Source organism: Idiotropiscis lumnitzeri, chromosome 2, assembly GCF_059441095.1.
Source record: "Idiotropiscis lumnitzeri isolate Australia: NSW breed Sydney's pygmy pipehorse chromosome 2, RoL_Ilum_1.0, whole genome shotgun sequence".
NCBI lineage: Eukaryota > Metazoa > Chordata > Actinopteri > Syngnathiformes > Syngnathidae > Idiotropiscis > Idiotropiscis lumnitzeri.
In genome coordinates, this window is record NC_142392.1 from 21,924,768 (window position 1) to 21,944,540 (window position 19,773).

The 19,773-nt window shown below is 40.4% G+C and overlaps 1 protein-coding gene and 1 pseudogene across 1 annotated transcript; both read left to right on the plus strand.

Annotated features, from left to right (window-relative positions):
- The first annotated feature begins 258 nt into the window (after positions 1 to 258).
- Positions 259 to 11,487, plus strand: ttll12 (tubulin tyrosine ligase-like family, member 12). Its single transcript, XM_088288725.1, has 14 exons — positions 259 to 445; positions 1,007 to 1,161; positions 3,140 to 3,338; positions 3,403 to 3,562; positions 5,447 to 5,580; positions 5,735 to 5,811; positions 5,882 to 5,998; positions 6,632 to 6,820; positions 8,186 to 8,297; positions 9,450 to 9,601; positions 9,756 to 9,837; positions 9,951 to 10,019; positions 10,563 to 10,701; positions 10,842 to 11,487. Exons 1-14 carry the CDS (start codon positions 302 to 304, stop codon positions 10,991 to 10,993), a joined length of 1,881 nt encoding a protein of 626 aa, XP_088144851.1. The 5' UTR covers positions 259 to 301; the 3' UTR covers positions 10,994 to 11,487.
- A 2,178-nt stretch (positions 11,488 to 13,665) lies between these two features.
- On the plus strand, positions 13,666 to 14,798 carry LOC148341969 (E3 ubiquitin-protein ligase TRIM35-like; annotated as a pseudogene).
- The last annotated feature ends 4,975 nt before the right edge of the window (positions 14,799 to 19,773 follow it).

Sequence of the window (19,773 nt, forward strand, 5' to 3'; positions counted from 1 at the left end):
TCTATCTTTGGGGTTGTACGTCATCCTTCTTCAACACACGCATACGCACACGCGCACGTACACGCGCGCGCGCACACACACACACGCACACACACGCACCCCCCCCCCCCACACACACACGCACCCACGCGCACACGCATGCACACGGTATCCGTTGTCGGCATTGCCCCTGCTTGCTTTGCATCGCCGTAAGCACGTATCTTGAAAGGGGCGTGTCGTATCTACCTATAACTATGACCGTCATTAATTCTACCCACTTCCGTGTTCTCGTAAAGTGACAAAAAATACATCGTTTTAAAAAATGTCAACAATTGTTAGCAAATCCTTAAAACGAGACGAGGGAGACGAATTTAAATCATTCGTAAATGTATACCGCAACGCATTGCAAGGGTCAGGGATACCTCAAACGTACTGGAAGAGCCTCCACCATAAACTCACCCACGAGGTCAGTGGCACGTTTTCGTCGTCTGTAGGGACGTCATCAATCATTAATTAACGCCACTATTTGGATTTTGTAGGCGCCTAGCAACAGCTCAGAATTAGCTTTACACGTTCGAATCAAATACAAACTGTGAATGTGTTGGGAAACATTTGCTGCACCCCTGCAAAGTTCACAACGTGTGCAAAGCATTTTTACAGTTTGTTAGTGATTATAAATAATCAAACGTAATCAGTTTTTTCGTGTTATGTTTTTTTTCCCCACACAGTATGTTGTTCTCAAGTTCCTGCAGCAAAATGCAGCACTAATCAGGCAGTCAAAAAATAAATGAGCCACACTTTCAGGTTCAGTTTCAGTGTCAATGAATCATGAAATAAAAGTTTGGTATGCGATGTGCAATTTAGAATGTCGCTCAATGCACTAAAAACGTTGTCGTGTTTTGTCTAAAGTAGTGTCCTGCAACATTATAAAATGCTGAGTAGCACCTTAGCTTGTTTTGTATGTCCAAACAATGGTGGATGATTTATTTATTTTTTACTGTTTTACCATCCATTCTTTTCCTGCCAGATTTATGATGCTGGGGAGGTGTTTGGAATCATCCAAATTCAAGAAAATGATGTTCGAAAGAACGGTGACTGCACGGACGATGACAACCCTGTCATGACACTCTCCAAAGTGGTTGTTACCAGCATGAGTGGACTACAAGCTTCACAGCCAACGAGGTATGGGCGATATGTCTTGGTATACGTACACCACACGCTTTTCTGTCATTTTCGGATTTCCAGACTGCCCCTAAATGCCGGTGTTTGTCCCTAAAATCTGAGACACTGCAAGTAAATTTTTAATCTGCTTGTGCGTATTCGACCAGTAAATTTGCTTTTTTGTTTGTTTGTTTGTTTGTTTAATTATTCTTGAATGTTTTTGGTTGCTGGCAAATTTCTGCTGCATACTTTAGCCCATTTATCAGGAATATTGTAAAGAAACATGAACATTTATAGAAGTTGATTTACAGGGTGCACCCTTTAATTTTCTACCAATATTTCAGATTAGGCGCCCACTGTACTCCTATTAAAAAAAAAAGAAAAAGAAAAACAAAGGTTGACTGGAGCCTACAGGCGGTAACCGAATAATAAATAAATTATTTGTACGTTTTCAATTTTAAATAATGTCCTGTATATATATATATATATATATATATGAATATATATATGAAGAGATGGAATTAAAAAAAGAATTGTCCATTTAATCCCAAAAATAATCGACAGATGAATCGTTTATTAAAATAATCATTGCTTGCAGCTAGGGATGTAAGGATAAATCGAAATTGATATGATATCGATGAAACTGTTTAAAATAAAAGTATCGATTTGCAACGCCATGGTAACCAGAGCCGCCGTCTCATGTCTCTGCTGCAAGAAAACTGCTTGCGCACAATGCCTTGTCTGCCACGCATATGCACATTAGTGGTAATTCGGGTGATGGAAAACAGAAGCATCGTGGGTAGTGTAGTTTTGCGGCTAAACACCCTGTTTGCGTTAGCAACAGAGTCCGAAAGCGGGTGCATTTCACCAAATGACTCAATACAATCTAAACCTCCCGTTCATAACAGCACATCTGTGATAAAGAAGCACCCTAAAAATTAACTCATTCAGTACCATTGACGGTTAAGTTCGTAATTTTTTTTTTTACTCAGCTAGTAGTGAATGAGTTACGCACGTTGCGGCTAATGTCCGATTTTCTTTCTGACAGAGGGAAAGTCGTCTCTGGAAGCTAGCTGTAGTTAGCACACACAGATGGCATTAGTCAGCAAACTCATTTTTATTAAAAAACAATACACCGTTTTTTTTTTCTTATATCCGTTTTTGGCAACGAACAGCAATGGCGCATGTGTTATGATGCTATCTTAGTAACTCGATGGGGACAACGAGTTACATATCTTGCGTTTTTAAACTCAGAAATCTCAGCTCTCAAAGGAGCGTAACATGACGACCCGTTTGCCGCGACCCGTTAATAATTTAACATAACCTCTTTAGGTTGTTTCAATATACTTGGGTACAGTGCTTAAAAAAAAAAAAAAAAAACATGGGTAGTGAGGGGGGCGGTGCCTCCGGTGGATACCTCATTTTATGTACGTGCAACCTCAATTCTACATACTTAAGAAGCAAAATTAAAACATTTTGCATTAAGGTTAAATACAATGCAAATTTATTTAAACAGTTGAAGTGTTTATTTTAGTTTTCTTTAGCACAGTACATTACTCTGAATTTATGTACATAAAAAAAATGGATTGGTGTCAAGACAAATGTTTGTAAGAATTTTGTATTTCCTTTTCTAGGGAGTTTCACTGAATTAGTGCAACTCAGCATCGTGCGCCTTTGAAATACATTAAACTTGTACACATCAATGCAAATTGCACCACATGAGCACATCGAGACAAGCATGGCAGCAATTAGGAAAAAAAAAATCGTATCAATTTCGGGGGCTGGAAATCGAATTGAGTGAATTTGAGTGAATCGTTACATCCCTATTGCAGCCCAAATACTGTTCTGTATTTTGAGTTTTTAACCACAATAATTCAAACTAAAACACAAATCCCAAACTATTATAAAGCTGCTGCCGTCATGTGCGCCTCAGGAGGAAATCCAGACTTTGAAAACTTATACTCATGATGGTTAACCACTGTGTGCTTGGTATCTGCAGTATTTTCCTGGTGGACCACGCTTGGACATATCGTGTTGATCATGCTCGTCAACAGCTGGAGCAGATTCCTGGCTTGTTGTCCAGAATGTCCTCGCTCATGGGGCTGGACTCGAGTGTGAAGAAGAGCGATGCTGATCGAGTGGAGCTGGTGATGGAGCACATGTGGCTGTACAACCAGACCTATCAACTTTCGCAAGGGGTACGTCGAAAATTACGCGCATTGCATGTGCTCTTTTCTATTCCTCATATTCTGTGATGTTCAGTCTGCGGAGGAGAAGATTCCAGTATGGTACATCATGGATGAGTTTGGTTCTCAAGTGCATCACTCCGACCAACCCAGCTGTGGCATGGCTCCCTTCTTCTTTGCCGAGGCCCAAGCGGCGTTCGCTGTACTCTGGCCTCTCAGAGACCTGCAAGAGGGAGGTGATGGCAAACACGCATTCATACAAATCACAGATGAGGGCTGAAAAATAATGGACAACTCCAGATGATTCCACCTGCTGCTGGCAATGGACTCATATCCATATAGGCTACAAAAATTCGACGTGGCAAAAATGCTTTTGAAGCTGTTATGCATGTTCGTTGGTCATAGTTCCACGCAATCGTAATCGCTTTGTAAAATGAAACGGTGGCACAAGCTGGGTCCGAAGTTTAAATGAGCTAGGAATTAACCTGGATGTCACAGTTTTACACACAACCGAAAGTCATGGATTGCTTAAAAAAAACTACACACCGGTGCAATAGAAATCAAACATAAAATTGGAAAATATGACACACACTCAACTATTTGTAACACAAACAAGGATAAATGTCCTTATAAAATCATTTCTGTAATTTTCTGGACTAAAGTCAAACCTTTTCATAGGTTAGCTCAGGTGTCGGCAAACTACGGCCCGGGGGCCCCATGCGGCCGTTAAATATTTTAATCTGGCCCGACGAACTTGAAAAAAAATTGTACTTTTTAATGTTTTATTTTCTAAAAACTGTGGTTTTTCAAAGTCATATATATTGTTGTAATGCTTTTGTTCACTTTCATTTAAAATGAAATGTATTTTTTTTTTCTCTGATGAGGTGAAGTTACCAAAACACTCCATCCATCTGCTCCTGGTCCGGCCCCTCTGTTAAATTTTAGAACCCATCGTGGCCCGCCAATCAAAAAGTTTGCCCACCCCTGGTTAGCTGGTCCTGCGACTTAGACCGTGGAGCGATTTATACATGGAGAAGGAAAATGTAGTTTCACAGACAGCCACAAGAGGGCTCTGTAGATGTAAACGTCATATTCTGCAGATTACAAAGATAAAAATAGTGACATTTGCATCTGAAAACCGTAATCGAGCTGCAGAGAGAACGTTTGGAGTGAATGAGAAACTTGTTAGGGACTCTACGACACAACTGAGGCTAATCTAAACTCCTACCCAACATGCAAAACTCGTCTTTCCAGAGCTTGAGACTGCAACCAAAATGGTTGCATATTTGCTTTTAGCGCATGCAAGAAAGAATTTCAACTGTTGGCATTCATTCGGGTGCCTTCGTTTTAATGCTCCTACCGACACAGGCATCATATTAGACATTGTCTAAGAACTCATTTGATTAATACAGAATTATTGCTTTTGATTACGTTCTGTCATTTGAACAAATTTTAATTATTTACTGATTTTATATTTCATACAACAGTCACATCCAATATGGCCACTCCACTGACGTATTGGTTCGACTAGGACACCCGGTTCAACCCAGGTGGTGTCTGCTGATAAAAATGAAAAACAAAGATAATGTCCCTCCTCACTTGCCGGGCTAAAGCGAAGGAAACAAAACGTCAGCTAATTTTCAAAAATGCCACAGAACTTGATGTTGAATGCCTAGTTATGCTCACACCAACATTTGAAAATATTAGAATCCCTCAGTGTCCTCAGCTCTCGTTCATGGCAAATACGATTAAAGGGACAAACAAAATACCACTTCTGTCCATTCTTAGAACATCATTTAAAAAAAAAAAAAGAAAAAGTCTCGTCCGCGTGTCTCCATCCCAAAATCCCGGATGTACGAACCGTTCCGTCCATGGAATGGAATGCCCATCTCTGTAAACAGGTGACCAGAGATCTTCATTCCGAATTATTTGAATCAGGAAAAAAGTCTCCATGTAAGTCTGGCTATTTTGAACCAATTTTTCTGTTTGAAATCAGAAAATACATTTTAAGGAATACCTTTTCCAATATAACTAAAAGCCATAGTCCAATTACTATCGAATGTTAATTTTGTATCATTTTCTCAAAACAAAATCTTGACTTTAATTATTGAATTTCACAGATGAAATAACCCGGGACTTTGCATATGGTGAGTCAGACCGTCTGGTTAGACAGTGCCTTTTGTTACCATGGATACCTGCTGATCTACAAGGAGTTAGTCAAAAAACCACAGAGCCAGCAGATTCATACTACGAGGTGGGGATCATTACCGTGTTCAAGCATAATTTCCTGATTGTGAAAATAAAATCTTATAATAATAAATAATAATAATGAAAAAATCTGTTATTTTCTCCCATTTCCATTCCTTTGTATTATCGTGATCGCTATTGTGTCTGTGCTATATTGCTAGGCTGTTTTTCAGGAGAACAAAGAGCAACTTCCTGTGGAAATTCATCCCGCCACACCACCCAAGGACAGAATACTCAAGTATGCATTATGATATTAGGATGTTCCGTGTAACGTTAGGCGTGGTTTCATTTTTCATTTCTGTCTCCAGGGTGTACTCTGAAATGTCGCAAGTGATTAACAACTTGACGCATGCGAGTTTTGAGCTTACTGATAATGAGGAGGAGGCGGATATCATTTGGAGCTACAACCACATCAAAGACTACAGGTAGTTCCGCTGATTTTTTTAAATTTTTTTGTTTTTGGGTGGGAGACTTATAGACTACTATCAATGTTGTTAATTGAACCATCTGATTCTAAATTTATATACACATGGAATTTTTGCTAGCTCTTCAATCAGGAAGGAAATATCTGCAGTGCTCACAGAAATAAAGACCTGGGAAATAAAATGACGCTGCCCTTTAACTTAATATTTTGTTGCGCAACGTTTTGATGCAATCTTTGGTGAGCGTTGCAATTTGTACGGAAGGCATTAACTGGTATTTCACTATTTTTCACTTAACCAAAGTCATGGTTTGTATAAGTCAAAAAAGTGATTAAATAAACAAATAAAAATGAAAATATAGTGCAATAGCACCGACCACCGCCATCGATCACCGTAACGAATTTTGCGATCGGCGTGAAGAAAAAAACAACAACATATAAGTCTCTCCTGAATATAAGTTAAAATTCTTTTCACAAAAACCGAGACCTAGAATATTCGCCCCCAAAATCCCTAATCATAAATGCGATTGGAAATATTATAACACAAGTTAATTTTCAGTTCAGCGTGAAATTTTAGGAATTGCTTTGTGGAAGTTCACGCTCAGCTCCGTGAAAATGTGGTTGTGCTTCATGACAGAAAGTTGAGCGCGGAGCGACCTCATGTCATGCTTAACCAGTTTCCCTGCGAGAACCTCGTCACTGTCAAGGATTGCCTTGCTGCCGTGGCCCGCAGAGTGAAGGATGCTTTGGATGTCATCCCGACGACCTTCAACCTTCAGACAGAACTTCCTCAGTTCATAAGGCATTATCAAGAGCGACAACAAAGGTTATTTTTTTTTGTTTGATTTTTCTCTTGTGTAAATTTTATTTATTTTGGTGGAAGTACAACAAATGGTGAAAGCAGTTGTGAGTTGCACTTCCCTCGACTGGAAACCTGTTTGTTTTTTGTTTTAGCCTTTTCAAATGCTTTAAACCAAGGGTGCCAAACATACGGCCCGCGGGCCGGATCAGGGCCGCAAGATGGTTTAATCCGGCCCACGGGAAGATTTGGTAAAGTCTCAAAATAATTCCAGCCCAATGGATTAAACTGCCGTCCCACAACTAAGATGCATCTCTGAACTTAATTTTAATGGATTTTTACTATACCCTCAGATCTTTTAATACGTATCGTTAAATTCAATGCGGCAGTCAATCCGTGAGCCTTTCGTTCAAATTCTCAATGTATACAAGGAATTAGTCTGGATGTTACGATTTAAAACACAACCTTAAGTCGGGGTTTTATTGGGGGCGGGAGATGGACAACATAAATGTGTTAAATATGACAAATTCAACTACAGGAAACGGCAATTGTTTTATGTTATAGATCATGATTTTACTGCTTAATGAGTTTGACTCCCCATTCTGATTTATATGAGTTAAGCAGTAAAATCCTCACATATTTTCCAGCTAAGTGGGCGGCCATTTTGTCACTTCTGTTGACTGAAAAATGACATCAGTGTTGCTCACAGGGCTCAGATAACGACCAATCACGGCTCACCTGTTTTCTGAAGCTGAGCAATTATTGGTGGATACCTGAGCCCTGAGCAACTGCGACGTCATTTGCAGTCAACCCAAATTACAAAATGGCCGCCCCCTGAGACGGCTAAAAATGGGTGGATTTTAATGTAAAGTATTCATTACTTCCTGTTCTTACTTTCACTTGCACAGTCGTCCAAATAAGAACTCAAGCATGCTCGCTTCAAGCCGTTTATTGGAGCCGTTTACTGTCCAGCTGACCCAAAACCAAACGTGAACATCAAATATTTAAACGCCAAAATGTTCAAGAAAAGTACGGAATTTTGAAAAGTCAGTAAATAAACGTAAACCTAACTAGCTTAATGCTAACATTTAATGTAAAACGACATTGACGGACAGGTAGAAATTCGTATTGCTGTTACGATGACGCAGCAATAAAATAAACAGTGTGCAAAAAAATACTCACTGGCATATAGTACTGTGGGAGCAACTGGTTTTATTGGAGATTAGTTGGGGACCTTCTCTGCCTCACCTTCTGACTGTTATTCATGCTCTGGCTTGTATTTTTCCCAGCTGCTGGTAAATGATAATAAAAAATGTTCAATATTTTTTGCAGCTTTTTTTTGTTTATTGTTGTTTTTTTAATACCAACCTGAAATTTGTTTTTTGATTTTAGGGGTGAAGATAATCACTGGATATGTAAGCCATGGAATTTGGCCCGTGGAATGGACATACACATCACCAACAATCTGAACTACATAATCCGGCAGCGAGAGAGTACACCAAAGGTATTGTTTGAACCTGAAAAAATGGACATTAAAAATCCTCCGGCACAACTTGAAACGCAGCGATGAGACATTTCTTGTCGATTAGTTGGTGAGCAGGTTTGCAGGTTATTTAAAAAAAAAAAAATTGGGGCCGCTCCTCTTTATAGAATCTCACTAAATATTTTTTGTTTAACACGGCTAACGTTAACGGAGCCTAAGGTATTGATTGAGTGGATCTTTGTTGCGGAAACCATTTTGCATGATTTCTTCTCCTCCTTCTATATCTCTTTCTTCTTCCCCGCCCCCTTTTTTCTTCTCGTCCTTCGTCTCCTGCTTCTCCTTTTCGTTTCTCTTCGACTGCCTCTCCTTTTTCTCCTTCCACTTTGCATTCTTCTTTTCCTCCCTCTTCTTTCATCTCATCCTACTTCTGCTCCTGCTTTTCCTTCTTCTTCTCTCTCACCTCCTTCTCCTCCATCTTTTCTTTCTTCTTCTAGTCCTGCTTCTCCTCCTTCCACTTCTCATTCTTCTTCTCTCTCCTCCTTCTTTTCTTTCTCCCCGCACTCCTTCTTCTACTGCGTCTCCTTTTTCTCCTTATCTTTCCATTTCTCAATCATTTCTCCGTCTCTTTCTTCTCCACCTGTTTCTCCTTTATCTTCTTCTTCTCCTTCCACTTCTCCTTCTCCTCCCTCTTTTTCTCCTGCTTCTCATTTTCTTTCTTCTACGGTTTCTCCTTCTTCTCCTCCTTTCACTTCTCATTCTTCGTCTCTCTTCTCTCTCTCCTCCTTCTCCTTTTCTTTCTTCCTCTACTCCTTCCTTTTGTTGTGTCTCCCTTTTCTCCTTCTTATCCTTCCATTTCTCATTATTCTTCTCCGCCTCTCTCTCTCCACTTCTTTTTTTCTTTCTTCTTCCACTCCTTCTTCTCTCCGTCTTTTCCTTCTTCCACTCCCCCGCCTTCTCCTTCTCCTCTCAATCTTCCTCCTCCTTCCACCATACAAGCATTTACAACGCTGGTAAGTTAAATGTTTTGAGTGTTTGCAAGGGTGGAGACTGTTGAGTTAACGAATTAATAAATATTTGGGCTTTTGTGTTGTTTTAGTCACTGTACTGTTTGTTTAATGAATGACAAACGAGGAATTTGGGACTTGAACTTTTTTTTTTTTTTGGGTGTTTCAGGTTGTGTGTAAATACATCGAGGACCCGGTGCTATTCGAAAGGGAGGACGTTGGACTGGTCAAGTTTGACATCCGCTACATGTTGATGCTACGCTCTGTGAACCCGTTACGTCTCTATTCCTACAATGTCTTCTGGTTGCGCTTTGCGAATAGGTATTACTCGGCGAATATAAAAAAAAATCGTGCTATATTTGTCAAGTATAAATGTTAAGAGACTCGGAGGCGGAGTCTGGCAGATTTGGAGCAAGAAGGACGATTGGGAAAACTTTTCTAACCTTCGCTCACACAGTTTTCTGAATCTCTTCAGACCTTTCTCCTTGGATCACTTTGATGACTACCAGAAACATTTTACTGTCATGAATTATACGGAGGGTGTGAAGCTAAAACAGGTACTTTTTAATGCAGATTTAAACCGAGTCATTGCTTGATGAGTTGAATTGTGTTTATGGTCTTTTGTTAGATGAGTTGATATCAAACTTGAACCAATGATTTCTGTCACCAGGTTCACTATGATGAGTTCATCTTGATGTTTGAAAAACAGTACCCCCATTATACATGGAAGGAAGTGGAAGTAAGTGACTTAGCTCTTATGGACTTCTTTGATGCTGGAATGTAGAAATCATTGTATTTTTTTTCCAATTGTATGTTTTGTGTAATCTGGGCTAGAGGGAGACATTAACAGTCAAAGTTAAACAGTCTGTTAAATGCGAGAGTTGAAATGTTTGCTCCAAATCATCCAAGGTTCATCAAATTTAAATAAACGGTCAATGAGTACTTTAATCCCCACTATTGGTCAATAGCGACGATAATTTTCAACCAGTTTTGCTCAAACTGTAAAGACATGACCCCTAAACTTAATGACCAACTTGGTACAAAATGGTGTTTACTGAGTTAAAATAAAGAATAATGAAAATCATTTTCCAAGTTTTACGCAAATTGTGTTCAAATTCGTCGACATAAAACCTTAAAAGACGGAACAACAGTGGTCCACAGACAGACCCCGGCGGCATCCCACTTATGACTTGTGCATGCACAGAGTCTCTTTACTAGTTTACAAGCAGTAAGAGATCTGAAAAGAAGGACTTAAATCCATCATACTTTTTTCCTCTCTCAGGCACAATTATTTGAAGCATTCAAGAGTCTTTTTGAGGCCGCTTCATCTCGGCCTGCCCCATATGGTATTTGTCCATACGCGTCTTCCCGAGCAATCTACGCCGTAGACCTCATGCTGAAGTGGAGAACGGAAGACAACGGCAAGTATTCGATCCATTCTTGGTACTACACAGTAGGTGGGAATAATAGAAACGTTGAATCAATTTCAATCCAGTGACGAGAAAAAAAAGGATGTGGAATGTAATGAAAGAAATATTTGTCTTGTTTTAATTCATGACAGGTGAGCGTACCATGATTCCTCAGATTCTTGAGTTCAACTTCAGCCCAGACTGCGCCCGGGCGTGCCTCTACCACCCAGACTTCTACAACCACATGTTCCAGACGTTGTTCTTGGACCAGCCTGAAGATTGCCCCGTTACGCAGATTGCATGATCATCTTGTACAGCCCACAGTTAATAATTTCAAACCTTCTCCGACACCTTCTTGTGTCCTTTGTTAGGAAAACTGGAGAAAGTTTGCTTCTCTGTGCTTTTGGGAACTAAACATACCGTGCTTTTGTATGTTTTAATAGTGTGTATATTGAGCGCTACCCATAAAAAAAATGTTAACTCATGGAGATAAAAGTCTTTTGGATGGATCAAATTTGTTTCAGTGCAAATGAAGCAAGAGTAACTCAATCAACAAAAACAATCATACCTCACCATATCAAAAATAATTAATACACAAATCGTTAAAATTACTGCAATAGGTGTGGAATGAATTTCAATATCTAATCTTGTTTTTATTCAAATTGTTTGTCAAGTGGTCCAACTGGTCGAAAGGTGTTCCTAATATTGTGGTCATAGCTTGTGATGAGAAAGTGACAAATGTGTTATGATTCGATTATAAATTCTTTTTTTTTTTTTATTAAAATTTTGAAAAACAAACTTCTGATGTAATGTTCCTTTTTATTGAATAGAAATGAATGACAACTTGCTCATGAAGCGCATTTTCCTTTGTAATATTAATCTGTAATGAACTTTAGAATTGTAAGAACAGGGCATTTTCCTTCATGAAATTAATTTTTTAATGAAGTAGTTGTAAATTCCTCATTACGGCTCTGTTTATACAGATATTGGTTTGCTGTTTAATTTGCATATTTAACAACAGGCATGTTTTCGGGCAGCGAATGGGTCCTTGTATTTAATTAATTTATGTCGGGCATATTGTTGGACAGCTAAGCGGTCCTAAGAGAGACGTAACGTGTCCGTTAGCGGTTCGCAGCGGATGCGCGACTGCGACAATTTTCATCGTCGTGTATGGGCCGGAATGAAAGTGCGTTATTGAGCTCTGTTGAATTGATTGGAGTGCTATCAAAGCTACGTTGTTCTCTATCCCTGTGTCCGGTCACGCTCTTTGATTTGAGTGACTGTTTGGATGAGGCGCTTCGGTGAATCCCCCCAAATTCACATACAGTCCCAGCTCTCCGCAGCAGTAGTGTTGCATTATATCCCCACAAGAATTTGTTTCAATATTTCTGATTGGTTTGGATGAAATCACTGATTCTCATCTGTTTCACACTCGACTTGCATTTTGAAACCATTGAGGCACTGTCTGGCCAAACAGGAAGTCGATGATTTGAGTAGGTCCCCCCCCCCTGCACTATGAGAGCATCTGAATAGAACAAAATTATCAGTTTTACGATCATGCAGTGAGTCTGAATATACTTTCGACTTGAGCGACTTCTTGACCTGACACTCCCTTCGCCGGCCGTTATCTCGTTTAATGTTGCACTTTGGTACCTGGCTAATTGCAGTTGCACAATAATAAAGACATTGTTGTAGTTGGGTCACCGAGGAAATGAGAAGTAGTTAGGAAAGCAACCTTTAAAAGCCAAACTTACTCCAATGCGTGTTCGTTTTTTTGTGCTCAAGAAGAAAAGTGTCAAATAAAGACTCAACAACTGATTAGAGTTCCGATATTTAGTTTCTTCCATTTCTGGAGTTCAGGAAATAGTACAAAGACAGATATCTGGGCGGCTTTTTCTTAATCTCACGAGAAACTGCACTCGGGCGAGCACAGTCGAAAAATGCGCGCCATCTTTCAGCCCAGCTTCAGTTTTTATAGGAGTTTTTTTATGTCAAGGGTAATGTAGGTTGAATTGGTCGTCCTCGCTCCCTCCCACGGCACGGGTCCACGTCCAAGGGAAGATCCTCCCCAGTTTAGTCATCGTCTGGATAAGTTGATTCCCGTCTGGCTGGCCTTCTCCGGCGGGCCGTCCCTCCGTCTCTCCGCTGGCATTCTTCTGTAATCTTGTTGGTGTGCATGCGTGCGTGTGTATGTGCAAGTCTATGTGTGTGTACGTGTGTGTGTAGGTGCAAGTGTATGTATATGTGCCTGTGTATGTATCCGTGTCGGTGTGCACGCGCGTGTATGTGCAGGTGCAGATGTCTGTGTGTGTGTATGCGTATGTGCATGTGCTCCGATCTCCAATTGTTATGTCTTTCGGAATGTGTTTTTCTTTTGATAGCGTCTGTGTGAGTCCTCCAGTGCCCAGTTTGCATCTTCTCCAGCCAATGTGGAGAATGTGCTTTGTCGTATTTGACCACGAAGTGCTGTGAATGTGAGGGCAGGTCATGGAAGTGCTATGTGCGCAAATCTATTCTCACTACTGAGAATTTCAATAAAGTTCACACATTTCAACTAAGTACTATAAATTTAGCATATGAGTATAATATAATAAATCAGTAAACCTCAGGCCTCCCACCCAGTCATTCTTGTGACCCGTGCTTCTAGTTTCATTTGATAAATGCTTCTTGTTTCATCAATGTTTAAAATATTCAGTATATATGCACCTGCTAACTTTAATTATCGACATTCTGTCCCGCATGTGTTTAAAATAATGCCAGTAATCGTAATAGAATCCTTCAACATAAAAGTTTGTTCAATACAATTCAAGTCCAAGTGTCATCGATTGAACTCTGGCAATAGAAGCACAGCTCCAGGAAGTGCACTTTGGACTTTTTTAGGATGTCAAATCATCTGTCCACTTGTGACTGAGGCAGACGCACAGTGGCTCTCCTGAGAGAGAACGTTGGAAGCTTGTTGACGGAGTCGGTGTCTTTGCAAAGAATATGGCCAGCCATGTTGAGGACAGTCTCCAATGTCCGAACTGTTTGGACGTCCTGAAAGATCCTGTTGTGCTGCCTTGTAGTCACAGCTTCTGTCGCGCGTGTGAGCTGCAGTGGTGGGAGCAGAAAGGAGATTGATCGTGTCCGGTCTGTAGGACTGAGTTTAGTTCGATGGATATTCCTTCAAACCTGGCCCTGAGGAATGTGTGTGAGGCTTTTTCACAAGCCTCAGTGGAGGCGGAGGAGAGATGCAGCTTGCACAAGAAGAAACTGAAACTCTTTTGTTTGGACCACCAGGAGCTTGTGTGCCTCATCTGCAGAGATGCAGAAATCCACGCTGGCCACAAATTTCATCCCTTTTGTGAGGTTGTCAAAGGTCACAAAGAGACAGTCCAGGAAGGCCTGAAGGACATGAAGAAAAGACAAAAATTTGAGATGAGACAACTGCAACGAACAAGCGAAGTACATAAAGGTCCAGAGCGAGTAGGTTGAAAATAAAATTAAGCATTTTGAGGAGCTTCGTCGCTTCCTGCAGGTCAAGTAGGAGTCCAGGTTGTCTGCTGTGAGGGAGAAAAAGCAGAAGAAGACTCAGAGGATGAAGGAGAAGCTTGAGGCTCTCAGCAGAGTCATTGTTGTTTTCGCAGATGCCATCAGGAGCACAGAGGAGCAGCTGACGTCCTTCATGAAGAACTTCAAGACCACGGTGACCAGAACCCAGAAGCTGTCCGACAAGCACGAGTTGCTCCCAGGAGCTCTACTGGATGAAGCCAAACATATGGGCAACCTCACGTTCAATGTGTGGGAACGAATGAAGGAGATGGTCTCCTACAGTCCCGTCATTCTGGACCAAAACTCGGCTGCTCCAGAACTCAGTCTGTCTGAAGATCTGACCAGTGTGAGTTTTAAAGAAGGACAGCAGCGTCTAAACGTGGGATGTGGAGGTGGGAGACAACATACGCTGGGAATTGAGGGTGCTGTGGAGGGACCCTTGTTTGCCATATGACATGAAACTATGCCGCATTTCATTTTTTGATGGTGACTACATTATGTTTTGTGACCCACTTGAATCTTGGACTAAGCCTGTGAAACTGCATCGGATTCGAGTTCAAGTGAACATGTTAGAATAATATTAAGAGGTTATTATACATTTGCAGTGACGCAGCTTTATTTTAATACGTAGTGCATATAACATGTTGCAATCTAGTGAAGTAGACTATGCTTGAGTGTTTGCAGTTTGAGTGGAAATGCAGGAGAGAAGTTGACGCAAACAACATCGTGCTGAATCCTGATAAGAGATGTTTATCGAAGTCTGCTGTAACCACGACGGCACCTACGCTAAAGAAGAATGTCGAGAATAATAAAGAAATTCTTATCAAGTGGCTACAGAGAAATAACATAGGAACAATTATTAACAAATGTAATAAAGAGAAGTTTAATATCACACTGCACAACATTACACGTAGCATTTCTCCAGACAATAGCTCGTTTTTTTATGTGACTACTAAGAAACGGACAATGAGTAAAGCGAGCATTAAAAGGGGAGCCAGACCTAGTAGGTCGAAATCACCTGATAAAATAGTGATCGATTATTTGTATACCGATAATCTGGGGACTGCGGCTGCGGGAGTTAGACTTCCACATAATTTAAGTTGCTTACATAAGGGAAAAACATCGCCACATGCATCTTTATTTAAACCCTTTAATTTAGGATGGAGAGAATTGGGATGGCTTGTTCAAAGAGGTAGACATGCAGATGATTGGAAACCAGATGATAAAGTGCCAGGTGTGGAGCATCGTGAGATGGAACGAATGACAAGAAAAGCATTGTTTTGGGAAGTACAGGCCGATGCAAGTCGTCACCTTCACCAAAAGTGACAAAATCAAGGTTCTTACCTCTTGACGAAGGAAGAGGAAGACAGTTTAAAAACAGTACCAGATTGCCTATGGGCAATATTAACGTCAGACGTAGGACTTATTAGAAGCGCGCAACCCGTACAAATTAAACCAAAAACAGAATATTGACCTTGCATTAAACAATTTCCATTAAAACCAGATGCGTTAGCGGGAATACAACCGGTTATTGAATCATTGATAAATGCATGGAGTAATAATTGAGTGTCCGGATTCTCCATGTAACGCACCTATTTTTCCAGTAAAAAAAAAGGCTCCACCCTCTGTTGGATGGAGAATGGTCCAAGACCTACAAGCAGTAAATTCCGCCGTAATACTAAGGGCACCCTGTGTCCCTGATCCACACACTTTATTAAATTCATTGAGATAAGACGCAGCAGTCTTTACGGTAGTAGACGTGAGCAACGCATTTTTTTTTTTAGTTCCTATTCATAAAGATAGTCAATATTGGTTCGCGTTTACATTTAAAGGCAAAAAAATATACATTTACTAGGTTACCACAAGGGTACTGTGAAAGCCCTATAATTTATTCACAAGTCATGATAGCTAGTATGTCTACATTTGAACCGCCATGCGGAAGCCAAAATTTTGTTATATGTAGATGATATTTTATTAGCTTCAACAGACATACAAAATTGTAAAAGAGACACTGTTGCGTTATTGTGTCATTTGGCTAAAGAAGGTCACAAGGTAAATAAAAACAAATTACAGTTGTGGAAAGGACAAGTTAAATATTTAGGTCATAATTCAAGTGAAAGAGGAAGAACAATTTTAGAAGACAGAAAGATGGCTGTCTTGCACGCTCCTAAACCGTCAACCAAAAAACAGATGATGTCATTCTTGGGACTTACAAATTATTGCAGAACGTGGATTCCAAATTATGCAGATATAGTTGCACCACTTTCCAAATTGATGTATGAAGACAACTTAAAAATGTCTTCACCTTTGCAATGGACCATGGAAGCAGAGCAGGCTTTTTGTGATATCAAACAAGCCTTTGTGTCTTGTACGGCCTTGGCCTTGCCAGATTATTGTAACCCTTTGTTCAAATGGTAGATTGCAAAAGTGAGTACATGACATCATTATTGGGCCAACAATATGGGGATAAACTAAGACCAGTGGCATATTATTCTTCAAAGTTAGATAATGTGACACGTGCGCTTCCTCATTGCGTAAGAGCTGTTGTAGCAGCGTCACGAGCTGTGGAGAGCAGCTCAGCGGTCGTGCTTTTTCGTCCATGAACCTTAAAAGTTCCACATGCGCTATCTGCACTGCTACTGCAGACGAACATGATATTTCTGTCACCAGCACGACATTTGTCTTGTATGGCCGTTTTGTTATCACAACCGCACCTCACATTAGAAAGATGCACAGTCTTAAACCCAGCAACCTTAATGCCACTACCTGATGATGGTGTACAACATGATTGTCAGGAACTGGCTGAGCAAACAACTAAGTGCAGAGCTGATCTAAAAGAACAGCCTTTACAGAACGGAATTACAGTGAACCCCCGGTTATCGCGGTTAATGGGGACCGAGACCACCCGCAAAAACTGAAAATCCGCGAAGTAGCGGCGCACCTTCAAAAATGCTTAAAAAAATAAATAAAATATATATATATATATATATATATATATATATATATTTATGGGTAGAGAGAGAGAGAGTGAAATTCATGTTATAACAAAAAAAACAAATTATTATTAAAACTTATTCCCCAGCCATTATTTTTGTATTTATTCAATTTTCTTTTTGTATTTATTTAATTACTTTGACTTTTACCTGCTGGTACGCCGTCCGGTGTGCCCTGTGAAATGAAAGGTGGCATTCTTTATTTATTTATTTATTTATTCATTTATTCATTCATAACTGACAGCCTCGCGCTCTGCTCGTGCCCGGTCGAAAGAGGTGCTCCTCTTCTGCTTAACTGCCACGCACGCCAGCCGGCCTCCTCCGGAGCTCTCGCACGGTCCCGAACGAAGCGAAATGTCGCCCCGCTAGTGCCCGGGCGGAAGTTGTTCCTCTTCGGCTTAACTGCCACGCACGCCGGCCGGAGCTCTGGTACGGTCCGAACCGCGCGAAACGTCGCCCCAAATCGTGCCCGGGGGAACGTGCTCTTCTTCGTCCACTCTCCTCTTCGCCCACGCTCTTCTTCGGCGCACGCCGGCCGTCTAACCGCTTCAGCGCCCCCTTGTGCCGCTCGGCGAAACTACAATGCCCCCGAATATTTTTTAGACCCGCGAAGCACTGAACCCGCGAAAGGTGAACCGCGAAGTAGCGGGGGTTCACTGTATTCTCTTCGTTGACGGGTCATCTAAGAAAAACTAATTTGGGAAAACACAAACAGGTTATGCAGTGGTTACATTAGACACTGTTAAAATCGGAACCACTTCCTTCTCATTACTCAGCCCAAACTGCCGAGTTAGTAGCTCTAACTGAGGCATGTAAGTTAATGACTGGTAAAATAGTGACAATCTATACCGACAGTCAATATACTTTTTCGACATGTCATGTATTTGCGCAATATTGGAAAAATAGAGGGATGATAACATCTACTGGAAAACCCGTAACACATGCTGAACTCCTATCTAATTTGTTATATGCTGTTCAATTAACAAACCAAATTCCAATATGTAAATGTTCCGTACACACTGCAGGTACTGATGACATTACTTTCGGAAATTCGCAGATAAAACAGCAAAAGAAGCAGCTACTAAATCATTTATGGGTGTGGCTGAGTGTGCGCCACTAGATAATATTCTGCGAGACAATATCCTCATGGACATGCAGCAGCAAAGTCCTATGCAAGAGCAAAAATTATGGCTAAATAAAGGAGCTACTTTGACTAATGGCATATATGTCAGTTCAGATAAAAAACCAATTCTTCCAAGAAATCTTTTTTGGTGGGCTGCTATATTGACACATGGTGTGTCACATGTGTCAACCGGAGGGATGGTAGGACAGATAAACCAATTTTATACAACATATGGCTTTAATTTATTCTCAAAAAATTTTTGCAGAGCCTGCATGATCTGTGCACGACACAATTCTCAGGGAAATATCCGCCCAAAACGAGGACAGTTTCCCCAAGCAACATATCCTTTCCAACGAATCCACATGGATTTTATTGAACTGAGTAAAAGCGAAGGAAAAAAAATATTGTCTTGTTATAATGGACGTATACTCAAAATGGGTAGAAATATTTCCGGCAAAACAACAAGATGCACTGATAGTTGCGAAATAATTATGTAAAGATATAATACCAAGATATGGCATACCCGAAACCATTTATAGTGATAATGGAACACACTTTGTAAATACAATCATAAATAGAATAAGTCAAAGGTTTCACATAGCCTTAAAACACAATTGTTCAATGTATGGAAGAAACTAAACGTCCTTGGACTCAATGTATTGACCTTGTAAAATTACAAATTAATATTACAAGCACCACAGGACTAACACCTGATGAAATTCATTTTGTCAGACCATATAGATTACCTTACTTTTCCACACAGTGGGAAATCGATAATGAAGCCAAACTAGCTGATTACATGCGGAAAACTTTGGAGAAAACAAATGAATTGACATTGCCGGAAAGCGATTGTGCTTCTCCCCAACAGGACGAGCAGGTCGTTCCGGGAGACTGGGTTCTGATCCGGAGCCCAAAAAGGAAACACTGGAATTCTCAGAAGTAGGAAGGCCCTCACCAAGTTCTGCTGACCACACCAACAGCAGTAAAAATTGCAGCATGAAACACCTGGATCCACCTTGCGCATTTTTGTTCGTCATGACATGCAATGATTTTTTTTTTTAAATAACTTGAGGTCATTCATCCAACTGTTGATGTGGGGCTTGCCTTGAGGTATTTACCTCAATGGATAAAATTTTTGCAAGTGAAATTAAATTGTTCCCAAAAAGTAAAAAAATACTTCAACTCTAGTGGACGACATCCTCACATTGTTCTTTTTTTCTCTCTCTCCTAATTTTTGTTAATCAACGATGCAGTTTTTGTATTCGATATGTTGTTTGCGTATCGATATTTTCACATTTATTTTTTAAAAAAAAGTACCATGGCGCCATCTAACGACGAAGACGCAAATACACAACTCCGAGTGGTGACGTTTGCTTATCAAAAATAAATAAAACAAACAAACAAACAAAAACGTTTATAGAAGCATATAGAACTTAA

What these genes read in the sequence shown, in the direction of transcription:
- ttll12 (XM_088288725.1), top strand. Translation starts at nt 302, where the DNA reads ATGTCAACAATTGTTAGCAAATCCTTAAAACGAGACGAGGGAGACGAA. An exon ending in CAGAGACCTGCAAGAGGGAG is followed by an intron (nt 3,563 to 5,446) that starts GTGATGGCAAAC and finishes TGAATTTCACAG; the next exon opens with ATGAAATAACCCGGGACTTT. An exon ending in AGGGTGTGAAGCTAAAACAG is followed by an intron (nt 9,838 to 9,950) that starts GTACTTTTTAAT and finishes TTCTGTCACCAG; the next exon opens with GTTCACTATGATGAGTTCAT.